The following is a 26,919-nucleotide window of genomic DNA, read 5'->3' on the forward strand; positions in this document are numbered from 1 at the left end:
AGAACAGTTGTTCAAAACAGCTGTCTTGAGAAGTAAAAAAAAAAGACTTTTTACTAATGAAGCAAATGTTAATGTTAATACTGAACTTGAAGATCCAAACTGTAGCTCATGGGTTACCTCAGCAACTTCTGCTTCAGCAGTCAAAAGACTATTATTATGATCAAACAACTGCAGTTATTATTAAGATAACTGTTAAATGAACTATGCCTGTACTATTAAACCATGTTCATGAATAACTTCTAACCAACTCTCAAACTACACTTTTCCACATTTCTGTAAACAGGCTGCGTGATCCTTAAAGGCATAAAACTTATCTTCAGTTACAAGGATATCCTCTAAACCAGTCTTTCTTAGTGTGATCTTGGGACCCCTGGGGCTTCTCAAGACACTTTCGCGGGTCCACAAAGGCAAAGCTATTTTCATAATATTAAGAGATTATTTGTCTTTTTCCACTCTTATTCTCTCACAAGGGTAGGGTGGAATTTTCCAGAGCTTACATTAACACTTAATGTGTCTACTATTAAAAAAAAAAAAGAATAGGTATTTTAACAATTTATCAGTTCTAATTTAATATGGTAAATATCAATCAATACAACTCACATAACACAAGCTTTTTAGGGTCCTCAATAATTTTTTAAGGTGGAAAGAGGTCCTGGGACCAAAAAGTTTGAGAACCACTGCTCTGAACAAAATACTGCAGGACTGCCTGTATGAAGGGCCCAATAAATGCTCGCCATCTCGTCATATATTTCAGTGATTTTACTTCAGATAATCTCTGTACTTGAAATCAGTCAGTTAATTTAGTACCCACTGGATATACTACAGTGTACATGACTACCTTCTTCTGAAGATCCAGGGTCATTTAAAACCGAAATTGTGATTTAAAAACTATTTCATAGGACTTGTTTGAGTTATACTTTAAAATACAGAAAGATATACCTCTAATGTAGAAAGAGATACCTTAATGTACACTAAAAAAAGTCTTCAATCACTTTATTACTTTTTTGGGGTAAAGCTGTTTTACTTCGATCATAACCAGAGTTAGCGGAAGTTATAAAACTGAAATACGACTGCAATTTGTATGTTCCTTAAAATAAAAGTAGAAAACATGATGTGACATGATTTTTTAAAATTATACCAGGGAAACAATATGATTCTGTTTCTATAGTAAAGTGTACTGTTTTGGATATAATAACCACAAGTTATAAAGGCTTGCCAAACAGGTCTACAGAAACACAAGGAAAATCTGTCCAAGTTTGCTTTCCTTTCTTGTTAATGTCTAAGCTACAGAGTTCATTTGTAAATAGTAATCAAGATAACATGTTTTTGAGGGAAGGTTATTGTCTAGGGCTTCAAAGTTCTAAATTAAAGTATGCTAATTTTAGAAGATAAAATACTGCTTAGTAAACACCCTGTCTCTTATGGATTAATACACTCAACTGGATGTCATGTTCCAACCCTCTGGACTGCTAAAAGAAAACTTATTGAAAGAAAAGACAGCTTTAAGGAACTGAAACACTAATACCAGGAACTGAAACACTAATACCACAGCACACTCATCAACGGACAAACTCCATCTTTAAGTATTAATGTAAGCAGTAAGTTGAAACCCTATCTGCAAGGGATATGAAATTAGTTTTGTTAGGAATGCATTATTCAGGTGGAGAGCTTCCTAAAGATTTAGGTATGCTTTGGAAAAATCTTTGGAGGCACTTTGGTTTTACTGAATGTTTAGCCTGAAGCTCAGTGAAATGGAAAAGATTTTCGTTGGATTCTATACACAGCTGATATCTATGTGTAAACATCAAGCTCACCAGTATGTATCCGTTGAAGACCTTACTAAAATCTTTAGATACTGGAAGTAGACATGTGTCATCAAGTATCAATAAAACCCAACATGAAGAGTTCTCAAAAATACATAGCTGAAATCTGTCATTACTTTTGTTTTTGATGTAGTATAAAATCCATTATTCAATGACTAGCAAAGCAGAAAATAAAATCAACAATGTCAGTATGTTTTTCAGTAATGCAATGCAAGGTGATGCCAATGTGGCAGATTTTCAATCAAATCTGAAGGTCTATATAGATCAATAGTTATATCCCATCTTCTTTATTATGGTTATGCCTTCTGGTCATGGCACAAATAACTTAGTTGGCCTGTGAATAAAGTTATTCAGGCTTTGGACATGATCAGTATAGCAGCACTAAAGTAATACCTGACATAATTCCACTTTCTGGGATAAGCAACTAAGATGTGGCTAACTGAAGAAATGGCAAGCAAGGATGGATAGGATTGGGAACTAAAACCATGACTGAGGCCATCAACTCACCACTGTTGATGGGAGGTATGGTAATTGTAGCAATACAACTAATTATCTTATGCTCCTAGTTTCTGAGCCATCAGTGAAAAATGGTCAGCATAATGACTTCCAGAATGGACAGCAGGCATGTTTGAGTCCCCTCCTGTGTGAGTTATGCATGTGGCACTACACAGATTAGAGTAGGGCACAGGACAAGGGGTGAGGAGAAGAGCAAAGCAAAGATGCAAATAATCTATAAGATAAAATAAATAATGCACCTGATGTAGTAGAGCTATGGATTACTAGATACTAGAGAAAGCAGACCATCTGTTAAGACTATCACAGACAGTTTGGTTCACTTGAACAAACAAGAGGCACAAGCAGAGACACCAATAACAGGCCTCTCAACTAGACTGTGGTTATAACAAAATGAAAAGTCTTCAAAAACATCAGGTTCCTGACTGCAGAAGCATGTAGCATGCACAAAGGGTGTAAAGAAACAGGTGTCTGAATGGGAAAAGGATAAGTTGTTTAGATGTTGCCATGACAGGACTAGAAGCACTAAAATTCTAAGAAAATAAAAGTACTGTATGTCACTAGAAATGGCCACTAGAATGTAAATGAAATGCATTCTCTAGTGAAACAAATTAGCAGCATCAAGTTCACCTGCAATAGGGCTAGGGCTGAAATTGGTCAACAATTACTTCTAAAACCCAGGACCTTAAAAAGGTTATTTCCCCATCAACCCCAGCCCTTTCCACTTGTTTTCTTTCAGAATTTCAAGGATTCAATGCTTCCAACTGTTGGTAATTACACTGCCTTTCTATGATGATGAGTACAATGTATTTGTGTTCATCTTCCCCTAGATTCAGCAGAAATGAACTGGTTACATGCTCACTTAAGGGAGGCTTAAATAGGTGTGGAAATTGGAAACAAAGGAACTTTTTGCCTACTGCCCATTTCCATTTTCCCCTGGGCATCCCCATGCAAAGCCCTCTTGTGGTTCTAACCTCTTAAATCCTGTTGTGTGCGAGCACCGGCCATGCTCTGTCTTGGCATTCGAAGAGAAGTTCTCAAAGGTGTATGTCTCTGCTCATCCAGGTAAGCGAGGTCCTCCAGGTGGGTGGAGCTTGTGGCTGATAAGACAGAAGAGTTTAGTCAGAATACCTAAGTTTAGAAAACTGTCAGTTAGTCTGTATCTCCAGACTTCGGAATCAGAGCAGATACATTTACTGAGAATTTGCTCAACTCAAAGTCCTCATCAGTGTCTGGAACATGTGCCAGGAAAACATGTCAAGAGTTGTCTGCAGCTCCTTCACTACTATCAAATGCCTGAGCTTATAGAGAATACTAGCAACAAGTTGGCAAACACATTAGTACCTGACAACAAAGATTATTAGTTTTTGCTTCTTTTGGGTCACAAATCCCATCTGTATAAACATCAGTGCAGAAATCTGTTCCAAATTATATTAAGCTAGAAAAGAACCATGAAGCTCTATTTTCAACATTTCTCATTCACGGTAAAGAATGAAATATGAAAACATCCTAAAAACAATTTTCACATGTGTGTATATATATGTATATAATGGAAAGGCGGGCACCTGGGACAATGGACAGAGAATTGCCAAATAGCATTTAGGGAACTGCCAATGTCCATGAATTCCAAAGAACGTGTTGTTGCTCTCTGAAGATGAAGGTCAAGCAACAGTGGCTTCCCACTGCATCTATAAATCCTTTAACCCCTAACCTAGCCACGAAAGAGACAGAGAAAATGGCAGAAGATGGGGGTAAAACGGCACTGCTACATACTGACAGCTATTGAGTCCAAGAATCTGGAAGTGCTGAAGACAAAAGCTTTTAACAAGAAAGAAAAAAACCCCCAAACTTCCATCAGAAAATGGTTATTTAGAGCTCATATGTGATTAATTAAACCGTTAATTCAATCTGTTGCCAACTATGTAAGATACCGTGCTGGGGGTTAGTTCAGTAATTCCATGACAATTATTTACTGAGAGACTCCTGTGTGCCAGGCTCTGTTCTTGGTGCCCTCGCTGCCTTCATTGCTAGTCTACCTCTGTGATATTTTGGAGTGCGTGAAAGGAAGCAAACTGAGATCACTCTTGGCTGCTGACCTCCAGTGAAGCAATGTCCACATCCTCAGTCAAGGTAAGACATAACAATAACATAAAGAGGGCTATGATAAATGGCACAAAGTCAGTTACAAAGTGCTCCATGAGCTGAAAAAGAGAGAGAAAAGATGGAGAAAATCGAAGAGAGGGGGAGGAAGAGAGAAAAGAATAAGAACAAGTGCAAGAGACGTATATTCCCCTCACCCTTCGATTACCCCAACTGTCTTATTTACCTGGATCTACTGGAAACCCACACAAAAGGAATTTATCCAAATTATACATATAGTTTCTATAAGGAAATAAAAGTCTTTGAAAGCTAGTCCAGGGAACTTAAACCAAGAAAGGGAAGCCAAATGACACATGACACACCAGAGAGAGGAAGAGAATAAATATCAGAAGAATAAAAGATAATCTCGATTTCTGCATTCTGAAATTAAAACTATCCAGAATAGATAACTTTCTAATCTCTTATTTAAAATCACTGGGGACAATTACACCATCCCCACTGGTTCTAATTTGGTTCTGTGAATTAGTTCTTTCTTATGTTTCATACAATCCCTCCTGTTTTAACCAAAGTCTATTTTCTTTTGCTAGGTTCTTTATCCATATGTGTGTAGCTACCAAAAAAAAAAAAGGGGGGGGATGGGCAGCCCCCAGAAGTCCTGTCCCCACAGAGCCCTCCTTGGAGCTCAGAAATATTAGCATCAGCTGAGCATGGCCCCTTCACAGAGATGTTTGTTTCAGCTTTGTGGGGCCTCTCCCCCAAGCTTCTATGGTTTAATCATCCCAACCTCTTCTCGTTTACAGGCTCAGAAGGGGTAGCTGCTTTCTGAAGTTGCTAAGTCCATGATATCTCAGTGTTCTCTTTTACCTTTTCAGTTCTTTAAAACCTAGTTAACAATTCTTTATATATAACATCTTCTGTTAAAATATCTGTGTGGTTTCTGTCTCCTGACTAGCCTCTGGCTGAGATAGCATAGAAAATAACTGAACAGCAATTCTTTTACTATGTGATGTTGATAATAAAGCAATATCACAGAACACAGATGTAAAAGATGTTTTAAAGGCCATCTAGACTAGAGGTCAGCAAACTATGGCTTGTGGATGAAATCTGGCCTGTTGCATAAAGTTTTACTGGAACACAGCCTTGTCTCTTTGTTTAAATAGCTGTTTACCATAGAGTTGAATGGTTTCGACACAGACCATATAGCCTGCAAAGCCTAAAATACTAGCTGACCCCAATCTAGTCAGATCCCCTCCTTTCACAGTTTAGGAGACAGTGAAGTCATTTATCTACAGTGACTCACTTGTTCACTGGAGAGCCAGGCCTGGAAACCAGCTATCTTAACGCTCAATCCAGTGAGCACTATTTGCATTGTACCCTCCTCTCCTTTTAAACCTAAACAAATCTAATTCTTTCTTAAAAAGCGTATTTTTCATTCCTTCTTCATCTTTGTCACTTTCCCTCAATTCTCTGTATTTTTATGGTTTCAAAGAGCAGTGATCAAACTTGGGCAATAAAGGCCTTGCCAATGCATAGTAAGGTGCCCTGCATGTCACAGACCAATAAATCTCTGCACTTCAAAATTTTCTGCAGAAGAAACAAAAGAACAAACAAAAGTCCAAATTTGTTATTTTTTTAATAAGAAAAATACTTATAAGGTACTTTTTAAGCTGATAAACTGAAGAGTAATACGAAAAGACCAATGACAATGAGAATTTTTTATTTTCTTTTATTCACATTAAAACAAAATTCAAATAAAAACTAACAGCTGGATGAGTGATAGAAATTTCTGGTTATCATTATGGCAATATTACTGGTACATTATATGATTTTAAAGCAAGGTTCTAGCAGGGTACTTTTACTAAAATGGTTCTATATGCTAACACACTAAGATGGTTTGATATGTTTTAATAAAAAGAGAATATATATTTCATTAACAGTAGGCAGAATGATATAGAAATACACAACATGAAGTGGAGCAAAAAGCTTTGTTAAAAAAAGAAGCCTAAAGTCTTTCCTTTTTATACGTTATATCCATCTATGAATCTTTTAAAGATTAAACTATGGGAGATCTATACTTGGAGTATAGATTTAAGTTAAATAACAGTTACACAATCCATTTTAATTTCTTTGTATTAAAAAAAATCTTCTGGCACAGCCTTCGTTTCACAGGTTCAACTTCTTATATTAAATGAAGAGCTACTGACAGCTTTTATAAAATGTAAATGTTTACTGTGAACTTAACAAGTTTTACTAAACTAAGCTTTACCATAGTAATTCCTAGAAAAATGAACATCACTTGTTCTATTGCTTTTTTTCACAAAACCAAGAAATGTAGTAAAATATATTTTGGAATCAGCACATTTCTCATTTCAGATAAATGACATTAGAAGAAAAAGAAAAAATATTGCAATAACCGAACTGAAAAACAGGTCAGTCCTTTACAAGTCCAAATACTCACAGGCAAACTGAACTAAGGAAAAGCAGAAATATTCAATATCAAGCACTATAGCTCTGAACCAGCCAATGGGGAACTACTGCTTTATTCTAGACTGCAATTGAGTTATGGTTAGTGTTACCTAAGTCTCTTAAAACATTCATTCTTTTTCTTATTTTGGCAATAATATCTTTTTCTCTGATCTCTGAATCTATCACTATTTTATCAAATAATCCAAAATAATTTCTTTACTGCCTCTTTTCCTTATTAAATTGTTTTCCTTAGTTTTATTTTCAGTTTCTTTCTGCTTCATCATTTTCAAAATTCTTGTCCCTTCAAATATAGTATTTAAAGACTTAGCAGACAAATACTGGAAAGATCAGCCAGGAGATCTGAAATTCTATGCGCTGTGGCCTTTGTTTCACTAATTGTACATAGTTGTACTCTCCGGCGTAGTCACATGACTCCTTTCTATTTGCTAGCCAATTTCTGAGAAAAAGTCTTTGTCATACTTTGCCAAACATCTCACTCATTGTCAAAATTTGCTCAGGCTACACTTTTTCTGCTTCCCTGATAGCTCCCCCAGGCAGAATTAATTGCTTCTCCCTTTCAGCAACCATATACATATATGGCTAATTAGAACTTGTGTTATTCAGCTAATTGTTTACATGTCTGTCTTCCCTTACTAGATTATGGTAGATTCTTGAGGGCAACTAGGAAATGTCTGATTCATCTTTGATAACTACATTCCTTTAGAGTAAATCAGAGTGCCCTGCACGTAATGCTCAATACAGAACTAAATTCCAGGCTAGTCCTACTTAGATTTAGAAATCTGTCTGGCTCTATCCTCACCTTCCTCATTGCTCTGCTTAATGTTTAACAGACATCACTATGGCAATATGCTTGGCTCCAATGATGTTCATAAAATCTTTCTTCAGGTACTGCTGATCCTTTACTTTTTTCTATAACACATATCACTTTCTACTGTATTGAATACTATATAAATTACTTATTTATTCTGTTTATTTTACTTTCCCTGGTGAGAATGTAAGTTCCACGAGGGTGAGAATCTTTGTTTTGTTTATTGATGATTCTCAAGTGCTTAGAAGAGTGCCTGGCATATATAGCATATGCTCAATAAGTGCTATTCTAATGACTAAATAATTGTATTTAACATACACGTTGTGTTTTGCCTATATTTAAACAATCAATGAATAACAAATTAGGTTTTGTCTCACTGGGTTATCTGAAAGCTAAGGATGAAGGAGGTGGCTATAACAACAATGCCTTGTACATCATCATCCCATAAAAACACCAGTGATAGATCTATAGGGACACATATATTCCCACCTTGTAGTGCTACTCTTACTGTGAAATTGTCCTGGCAATTTTTTTGAGATAATTCTGTCAAATTAAATCAATATTATAATATTTAATGAACACTTTCTAGATACAAATATAAGAATTAATCAGGTAAGTTGAAGTGAACTGATGAAATAGGAAAAACAAGTCAACAATAAAAAGTTTTATGTAAAAAGAAAATGCTTTAAAAAAGTAAGCCCATAAAATCTATGTCATTAAAAATCCTTGTTTTCAGAGAAGGAAGAGGGAAGTGGAAAAAGGGAGCATATATTTTTCTGAGATTTCATCAGATTGGAACAGCTGACTCATTTACAGAACATTTAACTGACATACTTTTTGAATTTAATACACAAGTGGGCAGGAAGAAATCCAGCAGATGACATTTGGTACAAAACATTCCAGAGGCAACTCTGTATTACAGAGTTTGGAATCAGTTTAAATTGTTTCTTCTTATATCAGTTGCCACTAATGCAAACAGATTTTAGTAGCACAATTGCCATTCTGGCTGACCTGAGCAGGGAGCCTGGAATGACACTTTATGTTTGCTACAGCCTGGGCAAGAAGCCACTCTGCTGTTCTTACACCCTTGGTTCATAAAGCCAACATTCTGACTGCAGAAAAGCCCGTTTCTGATTTTATTTTTTTTGGTAAAATCTTTATTACAGTTTCCAATTGGATTCATTTAAATCCCCCAGGATTCCCATTTTGCATTTACCTGATTCTTAAGATCCTTCTCTTAGGAAAATGTGCAGCACCAAACATTAAGAAGCAGATGGTGAGAGTTTATATTTTAACTGACTTCTGTTGTTTGCATGTTTCCCTGATAGACTCTTCATTTTCACACAAAGCACTGAGGACAGCTGTTGTAAGTGAACATTTCCTGCTTCTCATATCCCTCCAATTCATTGCCAATCTCATTTTAAGACATCAAAGATGACCACAGACAGCCTACTCTGATAATTTCTGCCATGCAACCACAAGTCCACAAGGGTTCTCTGCTTCCTTCCAACACAACAGGCTTAAAAATATGCAATAGTGATTTACATTTTGAAAACAATAAGAGACAGTTTTTATTTTTTCATATTTTATGATTTTAATTTAAAGGTGCATAAACTTCTAAATTTATTTTCAGAAAACTGAGCTGCTCCAGGAAAAACCCAACCTTTAATGCTAGACTGCCAAAACTCACCTTTAATCACTTCATCATTCAAGATAAAAGTTTTTATGTTTTCAGTAAATAGTATTATTTTCATTTGTGGTATATGGAGCTTTTAATTGGTACATTAACTTTAGACTTCACTTGTTTAAGAATCTTTATGTTGCTAAAGGTATATAGCTAAATCTAACTGACCAATATATTTATTCAATCAGACCTACTTTAGTAATCAACAAAAAGTACATGATTAAAAAATTTCATTACATATGTTACTTCAATACATTGTAGTGAGTTAAAATCTCAGAAAATATTAAAAAAATAAATCACTATAAACATTTTATATGTGCTGACTCCATTCCCTGAAAATAAAAGTGTTATAAAAGCCACACATCCTTTCCAATTCTCTTTAAAATCAAGAATTATGGAATAACACAGACAGTTTTACTCTTCAGAGTTCAATCCAGCATCAGCCCCATATAATTCCTTGACAATTTCCTGGTCGTGACAAATGTGGTCCTGTAAAGATGCCACAAAGCTCAAGCTAAAGAGGATGCTTCTCTTCCCCAGCTGGGGAGAAGTCTATAACACAGCAAGGACCAATTAAACAATTAATTCCCTAGGTTTTTAAAAATGTGATGAAAATGGTATTTTCAAATCATTATTCAACATTAATTGGTCTCTAAAATAAATAATTATATCACTCATACTGAGATAAAGTTTAAAAAAGAAGGAAATTTAAAAGCTGAGTTTGAACAAAGCCTTTTATTACTGGCATTCATCACTCCCCAACCCCATTCATATACTTAGAACAATTTAATAAGTAAAATATACTGACTCTTTTCCCTATTTCAAACTCATCTCATATTTGAAATCATCAATCATTCCTGTTCACCAAGGAGATTTGAGTATTTGATCTTCCCCCAGCTTGGGGAACCACTTCTACGTACATTAGAAAGTAAAAGAAAACATATATACCTAGAGCTAAAATGAGAAGAGAGGACCCTCCTGAGCTAATACAATTTACTTTAAAAACTGATTTAGGTATCTAATCACTTAAGCTACTAGAGATTGTGGTCTTATCAAATATTTACACACATTATACAGTTAGCAGGTGAAAGTAATTTTGTCCTTCTACATTCTGGAAACACTTTCAACCTATAATCTATTAAATTTTGAAAATAATTGAGTCGTTTGGTTTACTTTCCTGCCTCTGTGTGAGGATCTGAAACCATGGTTTCCAGATACAGAACATGGTTACAGATACAGATACATGGTTTCCCGTACAAACTACTCCTTGACCTATGACTTGCCCTGTAGGCAATAGCAGGTCTATTTGTATTACATTCAACATTGACAAGAAATAATTCTCTGATGAAGTATTTTGTTCAACATAGTCAGTAAGTGCTCCTCCAACAGTATAAAATCCTATTCTCCAGGACAGATCTATTAAAGAAGCATGATCAGTACTGCTTAAGAATCTGAAAAATCTCTGCTAGCCAGAAAGGCCAGTGTTATGAGATGACCACTGTGATAGATGAAAAACTAATCAATAATTAAGGTTTATCGGAATAACAATTTAGACTAATATTATCCCTTTTATTTATGTTTTAACATGAGGGAGGGTAGAAGGAAAAGAAGAAGGAAGAAAGCATTTAAGTGTGTAAGGAAGTATTTTTCAATACTTGAGTTAAAATAAACTTCAATAACAAAGAAAAATCAGTGTTTTATAATACTTGATATAAACAGTTTTACTTTCTGTTAAAATGATTTAAAAAAAATGGCACCAAAAGCATGGTCCACAGAAGAAAAATCTGATAAATTGATGTCATCAAATTTTTTGTGTTTCAGATGAATGGATAAAGAAGATGTGGTATATACATACAATGGAGTATTACTTAGCCATAAAAAAGAATGAAATAGTGCCATTTGCAGCAACATGGAAGGACCTAGAGATTATCATACTAAGTGAAGTAATCAGACAGAGAAAGACAAATATCATATGATACCACTTGTATGTGGAATCTAAAAAACGATACAAATGAACTCATTTACAAAACAGAAACAGACTTAACAGACATAGAAAACAAACTTATGGTTACCAAAGGGGAAAGGGGGGGGGGAGGGAAAACTTTGGAATTTGGGATAAACAGATACACGCTACTATATATAAAATAGATAACCAAAAAGGACCTACAGGGTACTGTATTCAGTATCTTGTAATAACCTATAATGGAAAAGAATCTGAAAGAGCATACAAATATATATGTATAACTGAAACACCTTGCTGTACACCTGAAACACTGTAAATCAAGTATACTTCAATAAAGGAATAAAAATTTAAAAAAATTTTCTGTTTCAAAAATACATCAATAAGAAAACAAAAAAATACATCAATAAGCAACAGAGTGGGAGAAAATATTTTACAAACACATCTCTGATAAGGATTTGTATGCAGAATATACAACAAATTCTAACAACTCAATAATAGGAAGACAGACAGCCCATAAAAAATAGTTATTTCACCAGAGAAGATATATGAATAGCTAATAAGCACACAAAATAAACTCAACATCATTAGTCACTAGGAAAATGCAAATTAAAACCACAAGACAGCATTTCACATCTGCTAGAATAACCATAATAAGAGGTAAGACAATAACAAACGGTAGACGGGAGGTGGAGAAACAGGAGTCTCCACACACTGTGGGTGGTGCAGTCGCTTTGGAAAACAGTTTCGCAGTTTCTTAAAAAGTTAAACATAGATTTACCCTATGATCCAGCAATTCCAATCCTAGGTATCTATTCAAGAGAAATGAAAATATATATCCATTCAAAGACTGGCACAAGAATGTTCATAGCAGCAGTATTCACAATAGCTAAAAAATGGAAAAAACCTCAATGTCCATCAACTTGGTGAATGGACAGATAAAATGAGGTAGAGACATACAATGGAATACTATTTGCAAGAAAAAGGAACAAACTTCTGATACACCTTAAGTAAATCATCCAGTTCTTGAAGTTATTTGGATATTTTTAATCAACACTAAAAATAGGTATTTCTTCAAAGATCTAGTGATGTCACCTAGGACTGCTATTTCTAAACCAAAGACAAAGGAAAACCCTTTTAGAAAGACAAGAGCTTAAATATATACTTTATATGTATTTTAAGTTGAGGTATAATTTATATACACAGTGTACATAAATCTTAAGTATTTAGCTCAATAAATTTTTATCTATGTATACACCCATGCAACCACCATTCAGATCAAGATATAGAAGGCTCCCTTAATTGATATTCCCACCAAAGGTAACCACTACTTTAGTTCTTCACCACAGAAGTGTCATAGTTTTGTCTGTTTTTCTGAACTTTATATAAATATACATACTTCATAAAGTGTGCACTCTCCACGATGTTGTCTATAGCAGTAGTACATTCTTTTTCATTGTTGTACACAATTCATCAAGACTGTTGATGGACATGTGGATTAATTTCAGCTTTTGGGTATTATAACTAAAACTGATATGAACATTCTTATATTTGTCTTTTGGTGAATATAAGGACTTATTTTTGATGGCTAGTCTATGCAGGAGTGGAATCGCTAGGTTTTAGATAACATGCACATATAGCCTTATACACCTTTAACAGATCTTGCCAAGCAGCTTTACAAAGTGGTAATGCCAATTTATTAATATACCCCCATCAGCGATGTATGACAATTCCAATTGCATCACATCCTCATGAACACTTGGCATTGCCATTCCTTTTAATTTTTTTAGGTATGGGTATAATGGTATTTCATTGTCAAGAACTGTGAAGGATCTGATATTTTATCCTACTTGTAAGCTAACAAGCCTGGATGCTTGAGGAAGAAGACATGCGACATCTAGGTCATAGATGAAAGACAGTTTATTACTCAGAGGAGTAACAGTAGCCAGAGTATCGACATTGTGTCAGTTATGAGCCCCAATTCCCACAGGGTCATACAAAGAGGGCTCGGTGAAACTCGCACGTGCAGATGGTTGTATTGCAAGAGAGACCCTCTGTGCCTATAGAGTAGTTTGCATTTTCTAGGATTTTATATAAATGTAATCATATAGTATGTACTTTTTAAAAATCTGGCTTCTTTCACTCAGCATTAACTATTTTGAGATTCATACATGTTGTTGCAGTATCAGTTCATTCTTTTTACTGCTGGGTAGTATTCACTGTAAAGATATGCTTAATTTGTTTATCCATTCACCTGTTGATGGGCATTTGGGATACTGACAATTTGTGGCCATTACAAATAAAGCTGCTATGATTTGTGTAAATCTGGGTAAGAACATATGCTTTCATTTCTCTTGTATAAGTCTTATTGATTTTTGACCTCACATGTTTCTTACATATATTATAATCACATGTAGCTATATAATATATATTATATTATGTATATAATATGAATATTATATGTATAATATATATTTTTTAAAGAATCATAATATTAACATTTTACTAAGAAGAGAGGGGAAAGTGGCTTTTCCTTTTGTGTTTGAATCTGAATTTTTATTTTATATATATTATATAATATATATGAATCTTTAATTTCTAGAATATGTCAGCAGGAACCACTGGGCAAGGAGATTATAGCTCATTTCTTGTTTTGTTTTCTTCTTTATATCTCTCTGTATTAAAAAATCTAACAAATGTTATTTTTTAAGGTAAAAAAGAAGAAGATCTCTCAAGCCACTCTCTCAACTCTATTGATATAACCTGGCAATTCAATTCACTATAATTTTGCACAATACCAGAAGCTTTTAACTATTTTCTCTAACTCCAGGCTTTTGCCCTTCAGTCTATCTTATAAGGGATGGATACATACAGTCATTCTTTTGAACTGCAAATGTGATGATATGGCTCCTGTTTAAACTCACTATCAACAAAGTAAACCCAACATAACATCAGAGTGCATAAGGTCTTTGGCATCCCTTTCAACATCATTTTCTACCATTCCTTCCATATACCCCAGGTCCTAGTCATGGAGAAATACCAATTATATGCCAAGTTTTTTAACTTCTTGGTGCCTTCTTCCTCTTTCTTCTCTTAGTCCTTCTAGTGAATTCTTATTTGTCCTTCTCTGTGATGTTTTCTGTTCTTCTCTACCCTACTCTCCCCTTTGCACTTAGATGCTTCCTTCTCTGTGTTCCTATGGTACTTCATAAATTACTGTATTATAGCATTTATCACACTGCAGCCAAATAGGTTACCAAAACAACAATGGATGTCAATTAGAATTCCCTCCTGTAATTCTCCCCAAAAATCTTAATATTTGCTTCAGTCACTGTTCCAATGCATATGCGAAAAGTTACTGACGTACAATTGTAGCCACAAGTATGATGATGACTACAAACAGTAAAGTTGCTAAAGGCAGTTTGCAAAAAATATACCATGAGAGGTAGTTAAGAAGTCTGAAAAATTCACAAATTGAATAATTCCCTAAAAGTTGACCACAATTTAAAAGGTTTTATTAAGTAACTAGAATAACAGTGCTTACAAGATAAAATTCTAAATAGACAAAAATCTTACAATCCATATAATGGAAGAATGTACTCTTCACCTGATAAAATACTGCTTGCTTTTTAAAGTTTTTTAAAAAACATATTTCAAATTGTACTTTTACCCGGTGACTAAAATACCTGGTATAGAAACCTGGGTTCTATGCAGTCAATTTCTTCAATATCTATTAGTTAGAGAAATGTCTGATAACTTATTGATGCTTCTGACAGCTGCCTTATGCCAATTTCTGGAAAGCAACAGTGTTAGAAACCTTTAGAGACAGTGAGGGATGAATCATATCTGTCTAATTAGTCCTGTACAACTTTTTGTAAAACCTAAAGTTAGTTTTTGCATAGGGTAAAATAATGAATCTTTACAGACACTTATGCTCAAGAAGGGAAAAGTATTTTATAATCTCTTCAGTGAACTAAAAAGAGAACAAAAGAAGCTTATACCTCTGTTTCCTACTAAGTGCTCAGTGTTCTTCTCAAATAACAGAGCCAGAATTCTCTTAGAAATCACTGCAGCTTAATTAAGAAGTAAATTGGGATGTACCATTAAGGCTTGTAGCTATATTTTCCACTTTTATGTAAGCAAGGATTTACATGTTTCTCTTTTGGATAGACTGAATTTGCCTAGCAATTTCTCATAAGTTATAGCAGTCTAGGATTCTAAAAATGATGTCATGGTTGGGGATCATCATATTGAAAAGAACCCAGGAGAGAAAATTTTCTGTCATTATATAAAAGTGAATAATCTTGAAAAATTAATATTAAAATCTTCTGCAGTTACTGATCTTCCAGATGAGCCATGCTCCTCGTAATCACATCTGATGACAGATGCTGATGGTCTCCAGAGGACGGAACAAAGAGTAATGGTTTAGAAAAGGTACAGAAGGGAGATGGGAAAGGCAAGAAGCATCACACCATCATCTGCGTAACATAAATAATTACATCTGGAAAGAGCTCCTGACTACAATAAGTATTTTATTATCTTGTGTCAGTGAGATAAACCCATCCTGACACTCATCAGGCAAGTAAGAAAGACAAACATAACTTTGATTTTGTAGCATGGACAAAGTCCAGATGATGATGCATTTTGAAAATGTCAGAATGCCCAACCGTTCTGCAAAAGTTCTGGTCTGAATTATTAAACAGCAACTTAGCTGTATTAAAAATATCCCTTGACGTAGTTCTGAACAGCTGCTAAAGAATAATGGCTCCATATTCCAGCCACTTATTATCTGTATCATCCCCTTATGACTGAGACTGCTAGTGGTGTTTGAGTTATTCTTTAGCAATGCAGGTACCTGATGATTCTACTATGGTAAGATAGCCAGTGTACTGTGAAAATACTGAGCTCTTCGAACGGGGAAGTTGAATTCTTGCCTGCTTGTCACTCTCTCAAACTACAGGTGATGTTTCTGGTAATATAAATTCTACTGAAATATACTCCAATTTAATTATGTTTTAAAATTTTTATTTTGGCTGCACAGCACAGCTTGTGGGATCTTAGTTCCCTGACCAGGGGTCGAACCCAGGCCCTTGGCAGTGAAAGCTCAGAATCCTAACCACTGGCCCGCCAGGGAATTCTCAAATAATGTTTTTTTTTTTTTTTTTTTTTTTTTTGCAGTACATGGGCCTCTCACTGTTGTGGCCTCTCCCTTTGTGGAGCACAGGCTCAGTGGCCATGGCTCACGGGCCTAGCCGCTCTGCGGCATGTGGGATCTTCCTGGACCGGGGCACGAACCCATGTCCCCTGCATCGGCAGGCGGACTCTCAACCACTGTGCCACCAGGGAAGCCCATCAAATAATGTTTTTTAAAACTAAAGTTTTTAAAATTTCAAAGTGAAATCCTTTGAAAGACTTCTGATGTGAGAAAAGACTTTTAACAGCTTGACAATATACTTTATAGGTTCTCTTTTTGATTTTATTTTATATTTATATTTTGGTTTTCTTTTAAGATTTTTTTTGATGTGGACCTTTTTTTTTTTTAAAGTCTTTATTGAATTTGTTACAACATTGCTTCTGTTCTATGTTTTGGTTTTTTGGCCGGAGGCATGTGGGATCTTAGCTCCCTGAGCAGGGATCAAACCCGCAGCCCCTGCTTTGGTAGGTGAAGTCTTAACCACTGGACTGCAAGGGAAGTCCCTATTTTATATTTATATTTTGGAAGCAGAACTAAACAATCACTTAAGGAACACAAACCTTCCCCCAGGTTCAAAAAGATATACACATGTATATTACCCAAACATAAAAGAATAGCTTAGTTGAAGAAGATGAATGGAAAATTTAAGTATACTGTGAGAGCAGAATTTATCTTCATTTCAATATATATGCCAATAAAATGGTGATTTAAAACAAATAAAACTTACCTGCTACTGAATTTGGCCGTGGCATAAGATAAAGAGGAATAGACTGTACTGACTGTGATAAAACTGTTTCCAAATTCCTCTCTGGGATCTTATTCAGACTATAGGTGGAAGCCGTCATGTTTTCATCTACTCGATATAAACAGGAATCCATGCTGGATTTTTGAGACTGCCAAGGCTTTATGTTTCCTCCAGATCCTAATTCTTTACTGCTTTCCCCAACGTATTTTGTGCGTTCCATGTTTTCAGAATAGCTTGTCAAGGTAGCTGAAGAAAAGAGTAAAGTGAATTAAAAAAGAAAACCAAACCTAGAGGTTAATCTGTTTACTACTCTCCAAATACATGACTAGATAATGACAATATCAGAAACATTATTTTTAAAAAGTTACTGATGACTTCATCTCCATCATGAAGTTTAAACAACTGAAACCAAAGTATAACTCTCTCACACAGGTTCTCTCTCAAAGATTTATTTTTAACAACTTTTTGAACAAATTAAACAAATTCATATATCAGTGCTAAAGGGCCTACAAATAGGGCCCATCAATGGTAAAAACTGTGGAATTTCATCAAAAGGGAATTCACATACTTCTCATGGATTGCTGGAGAGCCCTAGAGGTGTCAAAAAGATCTTTATAGTCTTTTTACCCTATATTTTTCCTTCCTGGCCCTTTATATGAAACAAAGAATTAGAGAATATAGAAACATTCCCTAAGTAGACGCTAATATAGGAGAAAGAGTCTGTCTAAGGAAACACTACAAGGCCTCTGTTTTTAATTAAAAATTCAGTTCATATATTTATCTTTCAGTCATAAATAGCCCAACGGATCCTAACCTTTTTGCCACCAAACACAATGTTACACCTTCCCCAATGAGATTTTATGGGTTCTATAGCATACTGTATAATTTCTAAATATGTTCAGTGATAAGATATAGGTGTAAATTTATATTATGTGTGTATGTGTCTGTGTGCGTTCTTTTTAAACAGATGCATGCTTCTTTTCCTAATTTCTGGAAATTGTCTTATTACTTTAAAATACATTTAAACATTTTTCTTTCTGTAAAATTTGACTGAAGTATAATTTCATCTGGTGTAAAGATGTGGTGATTCAGCTGGCTTTTAATTCTTAGCTAGAGGCTTGGAGTTCACACAGCTGCTAGGGTCAGTATAATGAAAGCTGGAGAATGTAAAACTTCTGTTTCCCGGAGGACTTGTCTACATGTAAAGTGTCTGTTAGTTAACCCTTTGCCTTTCATGGTTTTTTTTGGTGGTGTGTCCCAGCAGAAGTTTTTATCCTTAGGTCCCAAATCAGAGCTGGCTAAGATTCACTTGTATCTGTGTGGTCTTACCCTGGTATATACTCCAGAAATATACCCCTTTTCTCCAGATAAACCCTGAGCACATTCAGTAGGCTCCAAACACTGGAACACGACACCTTTAAAGGTCTGAGAAGGTAGTAATGGGTTTCACTATTTTCAATATTTCAAATAATTTGTAAGTAATAATATGTTTTCAAATAATTTATAAGTAATAATATGTTGACTAGTTACCTAAAACATCAAGCTTCTATAAACTTGGCTGCAATTATATCAAGGGTGATAACATTAGTTATCTCAGGTTGAACAGAAATTTTGGCATATATATATATGTATACATATCACATGTATATATATATCATACGTATATATACATTTGATAAATAAAAAATGAGATAGAAGCTATTGGACGATGAATAGAGTGATGCTGAAAAATTTTTCAAAAATACAGGGCCTATCAATAAAGATTATGAAAGTCCTCATTGGTGGTGAAAAGATTTGAGAAACTTTGAATTAGTTCATGGTACAAAGAATTATTCATTGGCCTCTGGACCCTATTTTATCATTTAAATGATAAAGTTTATAATAAGAAAGGGCTTCTATGGTCATGGTATTTAAAAGTGAAGACAAGGAAGACATCCAGTTTCCCAGTGTGAGAAGAGCAGTGATGTCATTTTACACTACAACTGTACCATCTGCATGAACCAAACCTGTTATTACATAGCTCACTTGTTTTTCAAACCCAAAGTATCCCTTGCCCTTTTTCACTAGAGAGAAATGTATCTAGTCCCTGGCACACAGTATATGATCAACAAATATTTGTTGAGAGGATGAATAAATTAGTTTTATTGGATGCTCAATGGTCCAGAACCATTGGGGCACAGAAAGAGTGAAAACAGACAACTCACATAAAATACCAGAAGTAGAATCCTCTGGTTAACCATTCCCATTTAGGAATTTTGTACATTTTTGCTTCATTGATGCTTTTCACAGAATATGGTGACTTTCAGTTTATTTCATTCACTTATCTAGCCAATAAAATTTTATTGAGCAACTAGTATGTGTCAGACTACAGTGGTGAACAAGATAGGTCCTAAATCTTTAATCCCAGAAAAAGGACAATCCTGTGGCAAAAGAGGCCACACACAGAAAAAATGAAGAATCACAAAATGAAATGTTACTTTTTTTCTTGAGGTACGCGGGCCTCTCACTGCTGTGGCCTCTCCTGCTGTGGAGCACAGGCTCTGGACGCACAGGCTCAGCGGCCATCGCTCACAGGCCCAGCCGCTCCACGGCATGTGGGATCTTCCCGGACCAGGGCATGAACCCACGTCCCCTGCATTGGCAGGCAGACTCTCAACCACTGCGCCACCAGGGAAGCCCTGAAATGCTATTTTTAATAACAACATGCTAATGTCTGCACATTAGTCAATTTTATGGATGCTCCTATTTTACTCAATCATTCCTCTTGAGTGAGAACTTATCATATCACTTAAAGTCAACAAGGTGAATGAAGCACCAGAGAATGCAATGATATTTTGATTCACGTGGCTACTAAAAGTTTCAAAAGTCTAAAGCCCAAGCAGTCTATATGTCAGACATTGGCCTACATAAATTAAGCACCCCATGTGCAAAGTTTCTATGAGTGGAGTTGAAGAGGAAGACATGGCCTCTCACTGAAAATTATACATATTTGTTTTCCACTAGACCTATTCTATCTCCATTTTATTTCTCTAGACCTAGTCATTCCCATGTGGAACAAAGAATAGTGGGAAATATTGAGTTGTAAGTAATTAAGGAGATTTTTCTGAGAATTTCTCCATTTTCCTTCCTTGATATAGAAAAATAAATTGCTACCTCAGTATAAAGAACTGCTTACATGGCATTTCTGTTTATATTGCCATATAGGCCAGGAAGATAGTGTGAGGAAGGAGGAATTACAGGCTTATAAACAGGCTCATTGTGAATAAAATCAGCTCCATATATTTAAAAGTTTTATTGAGGTACAATTTACATACCATAAAATGCACCCATTGTAAGTGTACATGGGTACAAGCACATTTGCTTGTCATCTATAATAATTAAAAACTGATAGTAGGGACTTCCTTGGTGGCACTGTCATTAAGGTTCCACGCTCCCAATGTAGGGGGCCTGGGTTTGATCCCTGATCCAGGAACTAGATCCCACAGGCATGTCTCAACTAAGGAGCCCACCTGCCACAACTAAGGAGCCCATGTGCTGCAACTAAGGAGCACTCGAGCCACAACTAAGGAGTCCATGAGCCACAAGTAAGGAGCTGCCTGCTGCCACCAAGACCCGACACAACCAAATAAACAAATAAATATTAAAAATAACTGATAGTAATAATTTTTATCTTGATTCACTACTTTGCTTTTGTTGATAAAAACTAAATTTTTAATGCTGGATAATAGTCTTAGGTCATCTGTTCTGAGAGAGAATTATTTTAGAACTATGCACTGTTTTGTAATAATTAGGACCATGGGTTTTGAAGTTATACAGACCTTAACTTGAATTTTAGCTTTGCCTCTGAATATCTATGTGATCTGGGACCAATTATTTTTGAATCTCAGTTTTCTAAGTCTAAGAAAGATTGTTATAGTATTATGTAAGACAGAGTTAATTTACAGCTAGACTGGGCCGGCCCTACACTTATCTCTGGGGATGCCTGGAACTCTGGTACTGACTCTTAGCCAAGATAAGGTCAACAGGGATAACTAATGATTTATAATTTGCTGTTTAAAGTTTGAAACTCCCCTGGTAGCAACCAGGTCTAGTTGTTTATTGACAGCTTACACCTGGACTACTTAGACAGCCTGGCTTAGCTATGTGACCAGAAGGGCATAAAAAGCTTCACTGTAAACTTCTGGGGAGCTCTCCTGAAACCAAGATTCCTTATACAAATCTCGGTGATTTATACTCTGGGGACAGGCACATCCTATTTGATTAAGAAAGAACCTGGACATATATGGAATCTAAAAAAACAAAAATGGTTCTGAAGAACCTAGGGGCAGGACAGGAATAAAGATGCAGATGTAGAGTATGGACTTAAGGACACGGGGAGGGGGAAGGGTAAGCTGGGACGAAGAGAGAGAGTGGTATGGACATATATATACTACTAAATGTAAAACAGATAGCTAGTGGGAAGCAGCCGCATAGCACAGGGAGATCAGCTCGGTGATTTGTGTCCACCTAGAGTGGTGGGATGTGGGGGTGGGAGGGAGACGCAAGAGGGAGGAGATATGGGGATACATGTATATGTATAGCTGATTCACTTTGTTATACACCAGCAACTAACAACAATGTAAAGCAATTATACTCCAATAAAGATGTTAAAAAGAAAAAAAGAACGTGGAGAGCTGCACTTGGGAATGGATCCTCGGTGCTCGCCGGCATTCTCTTTCGCCTGCTGTACTGTATCTTTACTAAAAGCTTTTTGTAAGCATTTTTCTGCGGAGTCTTATGTACCCTTTCAATTATCTGATCCTGTGAAACCTTTACAACTATTTTCTTATAAGATGATTGTAAGGAGTAAGTAATGGTACCCGCCTCGTACTTTGTACTCAATCAATGGTTGTTGTTACTATTATTATTGTTATTTTAGTTAGGTCAATTATGCAAGAGAAATGCTCTGTTTGGTCTCCTTGATCAATTTAATAGGCAGTATCTAGACTTCTTTAACATATATGCCATGCCATATAAATATAACGCTACAGCTACCAAAAATTTATTAGTGCTAAGTAAGTAGAAGGTGGGAAGGATGACAGAGTCATTGGCACAATAACTGGAGAAACTTAGCAGTGAAGATACAATTGCACATTTCTGAAAACAGGTTGGAGAAAATATAAAAAAATAACTCAAGTTATCTTAATGTTCAAGTTTATGACTCAGGGAGGTGATTTTTTAAACGTGAAAATTTGGATCAAAAAAAGAACATACAACATCCTACTGGAATATATGTTACTAAACGAACAAAGGTCTTTGATTAGGAGTTTCTGATTTTGCTTTTTAGTTACTAATGTGAAATACTAGGAAAACATAATCACTGAACAATGAGCAAAGCTGTAGATGTTTCATCTTCCTAGGTGTTAAGTGATATAAGGCTAAAGGATATAAGAACAAATTTGGCAATAAATCAGAACCTAAAGAAAAAAAAATTCTGAGATTTGATTAAAAGAGGGAATTCAAGAATTATACCTTTCTGGGACTTCCCTGGAGGCACAGTGGTTAAGAATCTGCCTGCCAATGCAGGGGACACAGGTTTGATCCCTGGTCCGGGAAGATCCCACATGCCGTGGAGCAACTAAGCCCGTGCACCACAACTACTGAGCCTGTGCTCTAGAGCCCGCGAGCCACAACTACTGAGCCTGAGTGCCACAACTACTGAAGTCCACGCGCCTAGAGGCCGTTCTGTGCAACAAGAGAAGCCACAGCCATATGAAGCCCACGCACTGCAATGAAGAGTAGCTCCTGCTCACCGCAACTAGAGAAAGCCCGCATGCAGCAATGAAGACCCACTGCAGCCAAAAATAAACAAATAAATTAAAAAAAGAAAGAAATTAAAAAGAATTATACCCTTCTGGAAGGAACTGTGATCTCCAGATAAACAAAAGGCAAGAAACATGCCTAAATGGATCCATGCTTAAATTCATTTTGCTATGTAACACCATACCAAAACAGCCCATTATTAAAACTTAACGTGAAAAAGGAATAGGATATAAAAATGATGTATATCTCACAGAGTTTATGATTATCAAGATTTTTGCTCGAAGCTATATAGGAGCTTATATATAAGGTAATAGGAGATTATATGTAGTTGGTGGTATCTAACTAGCCACATATATAAGACCATTATACCATTAAAGTTATACCAATAAAATAAAAGAGTAACAAACATGGGGGCTTCCCTGGTGGTGCAGTGGTTGAGAGTCCGCCTGCCGATGCAGGGGACACGGGTTCATGCCCCGGTCCGGGAAGATCCCACATGCCGCGGAGCGGCTGGGTCTGTGAGCCATGGCCGCTGAGCCTGCGCGTCCGGAGCCTGTGCTCCGCAACGGGAGAGGCCACAACAGTGAGAGGCTCGCGTACCACAAAAAAAAAAAAAGAAAAATAGTAACAAATATGAAATTACATTGTAAACACCTGACAATCATGTCAGTGACATTTTACCACATATTTAAGAAAGGTTGTGAGTTTGAGGAAAGGGAAGCTATGATTGGAACAGAGAATGCTTTCTGTGGTAAAAATTAAATTACATCTGGGGTGAGTCTAGACCACACAGAATCTAAGAAGTTACAGTTATTTACAACCTTTTAGAATCTGAGAGAGGAACTTTTTACATTAACAATGTTTAAAAATTCAGGAACTCTGCATTTCTAATATTCTGATTCTTATAACTAGAATTCTACGTATTTTGGCATGCTATAAGAGTGATACAGCAGGCATCACTAAAATTCTGACTGCTATAATTACAAAATGTAATCATAAGAAATTCACACTGAACTGACTGATATATAAAGAAATCAAAAATAGATAATTTAAATTAATACATTTAATAACTTTTGTGCTTTTCGCTGACGGGGCAAGATTTAAATATGGAACACTAATAAACAACAGACCATCTTGGAAGTTTTTGTTTGAAATAATATAAGCAATATTTAATTTGGAAAAGCAGATGTTTCTATAATCAGCGGGGAAAATACTTGAAACATATTTAACAGTTAAGGTAGGCTAGCCTTGAGATTTCCAAGGTAATAACAATATCTTTGACTATTATTACTTATGCCATATACAATTTTCTTCCAAATCAGACTGCAGTGAAAAAAAACTAAAGGGAAACAAGTCATTTCTCAAGATAAGCTGCTCACATATAATTTGATAACTACTCTATAGTCTTATGTAATTTTAGGAACAGACATTATTCTCTTTCTTCTCTTATTATTTTGCAAGTAAATCTGTTTCAGTATTTATACACATTAAAGAATGGAAGTTCATTATTCTTCAAATTAGCTCTCTTATCCACAAAGGCACTTATATTTACAAGGAACACAATTTTGGAAATTTATCAGAAAAAAAAAATGAGGAACACTGTCTGCTATAAGTCAAAGCAGGATCTCATTTTTAATTTTCAGAACATTATGAACATTTATTTTGAACACTCACTGACATGTTAAGCTTCCACTTTGAAAGGTAACTACTTGTAAACGGATTTTATCCAATCCGTCAGTACCATGCCTTCTGCTTGGATGAATGTATTTCTAAAGCTAGTTTTTAATGTATGGCAGAATAGATGATATTACAGACACTCTAATAAGGTCAACAGAAGAACCCAGGAAGAGGTGTGGCTGGGATTATAAAAGTCACTGGGCCAAAATGAATCATAAAGAGAATTTAAGAAAATAAGATTAGTCGATGGAGAATTCTAATCTCTATTATTTATTAAAAATTTAATAAAGTTCCATCTTGTACCCAATGGTCACTCTAAACACTCTAAACACCTGTAAAAAAGTAAAGTGCCAGGTCAGTCCTTTATCCCCTATCCTTCCACACTTAAGCTTTCTTTCCTTTGAGCACCTACTATGCTACCATATGTCAGTCACTGGACTAGGTGCTACAGATACGGATGAATAAGACACAATTTTGGCTAACAAGAAACAGTCTAATGGTGAAAAGCAAGCTCCAAAAGTAATTATAATACCATGTGTTAAATGTAATGGTACAGATATGCACAGGTATTACTGGGAACACGGAATAATAATATGTATTGGATAGGAGGTGGAGTGGAGAAGTGAAGAGAGGTGGTGGTAGTAGTGGTGACAGAATACTCAAGGTGAATCTTAAAAAATATGTAGGACTTAGTCAAATTTAAGAGGGACAGAGGAGATTACAAGGCAGAATGATCAATATGAGCAAAAGCACAGAGATGAAAAAATGAATGTGTCAGGTAACAACAAAATCTAAAGTTGCCAGAATAATATATACAAGGCCGAAAGTAGTGGGCTTGAAGGCTGGAGAAACTGGCTGCGGTCAGATCAGGAGAGCCTGGCCTTTATCTGCTAGGTAAATGGGAGCCAAAGGAGTGATCTGATCAGATTTGATTTTCAGGTAGTTCACTACATCTTATAGATAACAGAATCAAAACAGTAATTGTTTTTCAGTTAATTCACTTTGGTGGCTGTGTGAGAAACAGACTTAGGACAAGGCAAAAAACGCAGAGAGAACAGTTAGATTTGTATTAATCTAGGTCTAAGATAAATGCGGACTATCAAGGCAATGCTAGGAAAGATGAAAAAACAATACAGGGATGAGAAATACAGGGGGAAGGAAGGTGGGAAGGACTCTCCTCTTGGCTTTCTAGCTTGGGCTCCTGGGTAGGTAGTGATGTCATTATAAGAGAATATTTTGGACAAGTTTTTGCAAATAAATTTGAAAGAAAAACCATTACTAAGGAAAAGAGATTCAGAAAGAAAAAGAAAAAAATTTAAGTCCTATAGTATTAAATACACTGAAATAGTAGTTTAAAAGACTGACATAAAGAAAATAACAGGTCTGAAATATTTTAATGGCAGGTCCTACTAAATAGTCCAGAAACAGGTAATTCCAATTTTCTATAAACTATTTCAGAGGTTAGGAAAAGAGGTCAATTTTCATCATATTTTATCTATCTATGTATTTTATTTAGTTAAAATATTTAGCTATTTAATGATAATACCTTCATAATGACTTCTCATATAAAGCAAGCACAAATCAGAAATTATTATGTTACATACTGAGGGTACATTAAATTATCAGACATGAATCCTGCTTTTAGGAGCTTTATAATAAGTTTTCAAATCAGGAAATATGAGTCCTCCCCTGTTCTCCTTTTTCAAAATTGTTTTGATTATTTGGGGTCCTTTGAGATTTCACAGGAATTTTAGAATGGGTGTTTCTATTTCTGCAAAGAACATTGTTGGGATTATGATAGGGATTTCAACGATTCTGCAGATTGTTTTGAGAAATATTATTTTAACAATATCAGTCTTCCAATCCATGAACACAGGATATATTTCCAATTATTTAAGTCTTTTAAAATTTCTTTAGCAATGTTTTGTGGTGTTTAGCGTACATGCCTTTTGCCTCCTTAGTTAAATTTATTCCTAAGTATTTTATTCTTTTTGATGCTACTGTAATGTAATTGCTTTCTTAATTTTATTGTTTTTGGTTATCCATTGTTAGGGTATAGAAACGCAACTGGTTTTTGTATGTTGATTTTGTATCCTGTAACTTTGCTGTAAAAATATTCTTTTTAT

General features: G+C 35.4%; 1 protein-coding gene across 3 annotated transcripts in view; it reads right to left on the reverse strand.

Moving 5' to 3' along the window:
* TANC2 (tetratricopeptide repeat, ankyrin repeat and coiled-coil containing 2) overlaps nt 1-26,919 on the reverse strand; it is a 324,057-nt gene that overhangs the window by 117,012 nt on the left and 180,126 nt on the right. For all 3 annotated transcript variants that reach the window (XM_065896563.1, XM_065896562.1, XM_065896561.1), the window contains 2 exons: nt 17,297-17,560; nt 3,311-3,436 (listed from right to left, as the gene is read on the reverse strand). In XM_065896563.1, coding sequence (XP_065752635.1) covers nt 3,311-3,436; nt 17,297-17,560 — 390 coding nt within the window. The remainder of the gene's footprint in view (nt 1-3,310; nt 3,437-17,296; nt 17,561-26,919) is intronic.

The sequence above is a fragment of the Phocoena phocoena genome, chromosome 19, assembly GCF_963924675.1.
Source record: "Phocoena phocoena chromosome 19, mPhoPho1.1, whole genome shotgun sequence".
Taxonomy (NCBI): Eukaryota; Metazoa; Chordata; class Mammalia; order Artiodactyla; family Phocoenidae; genus Phocoena; species Phocoena phocoena.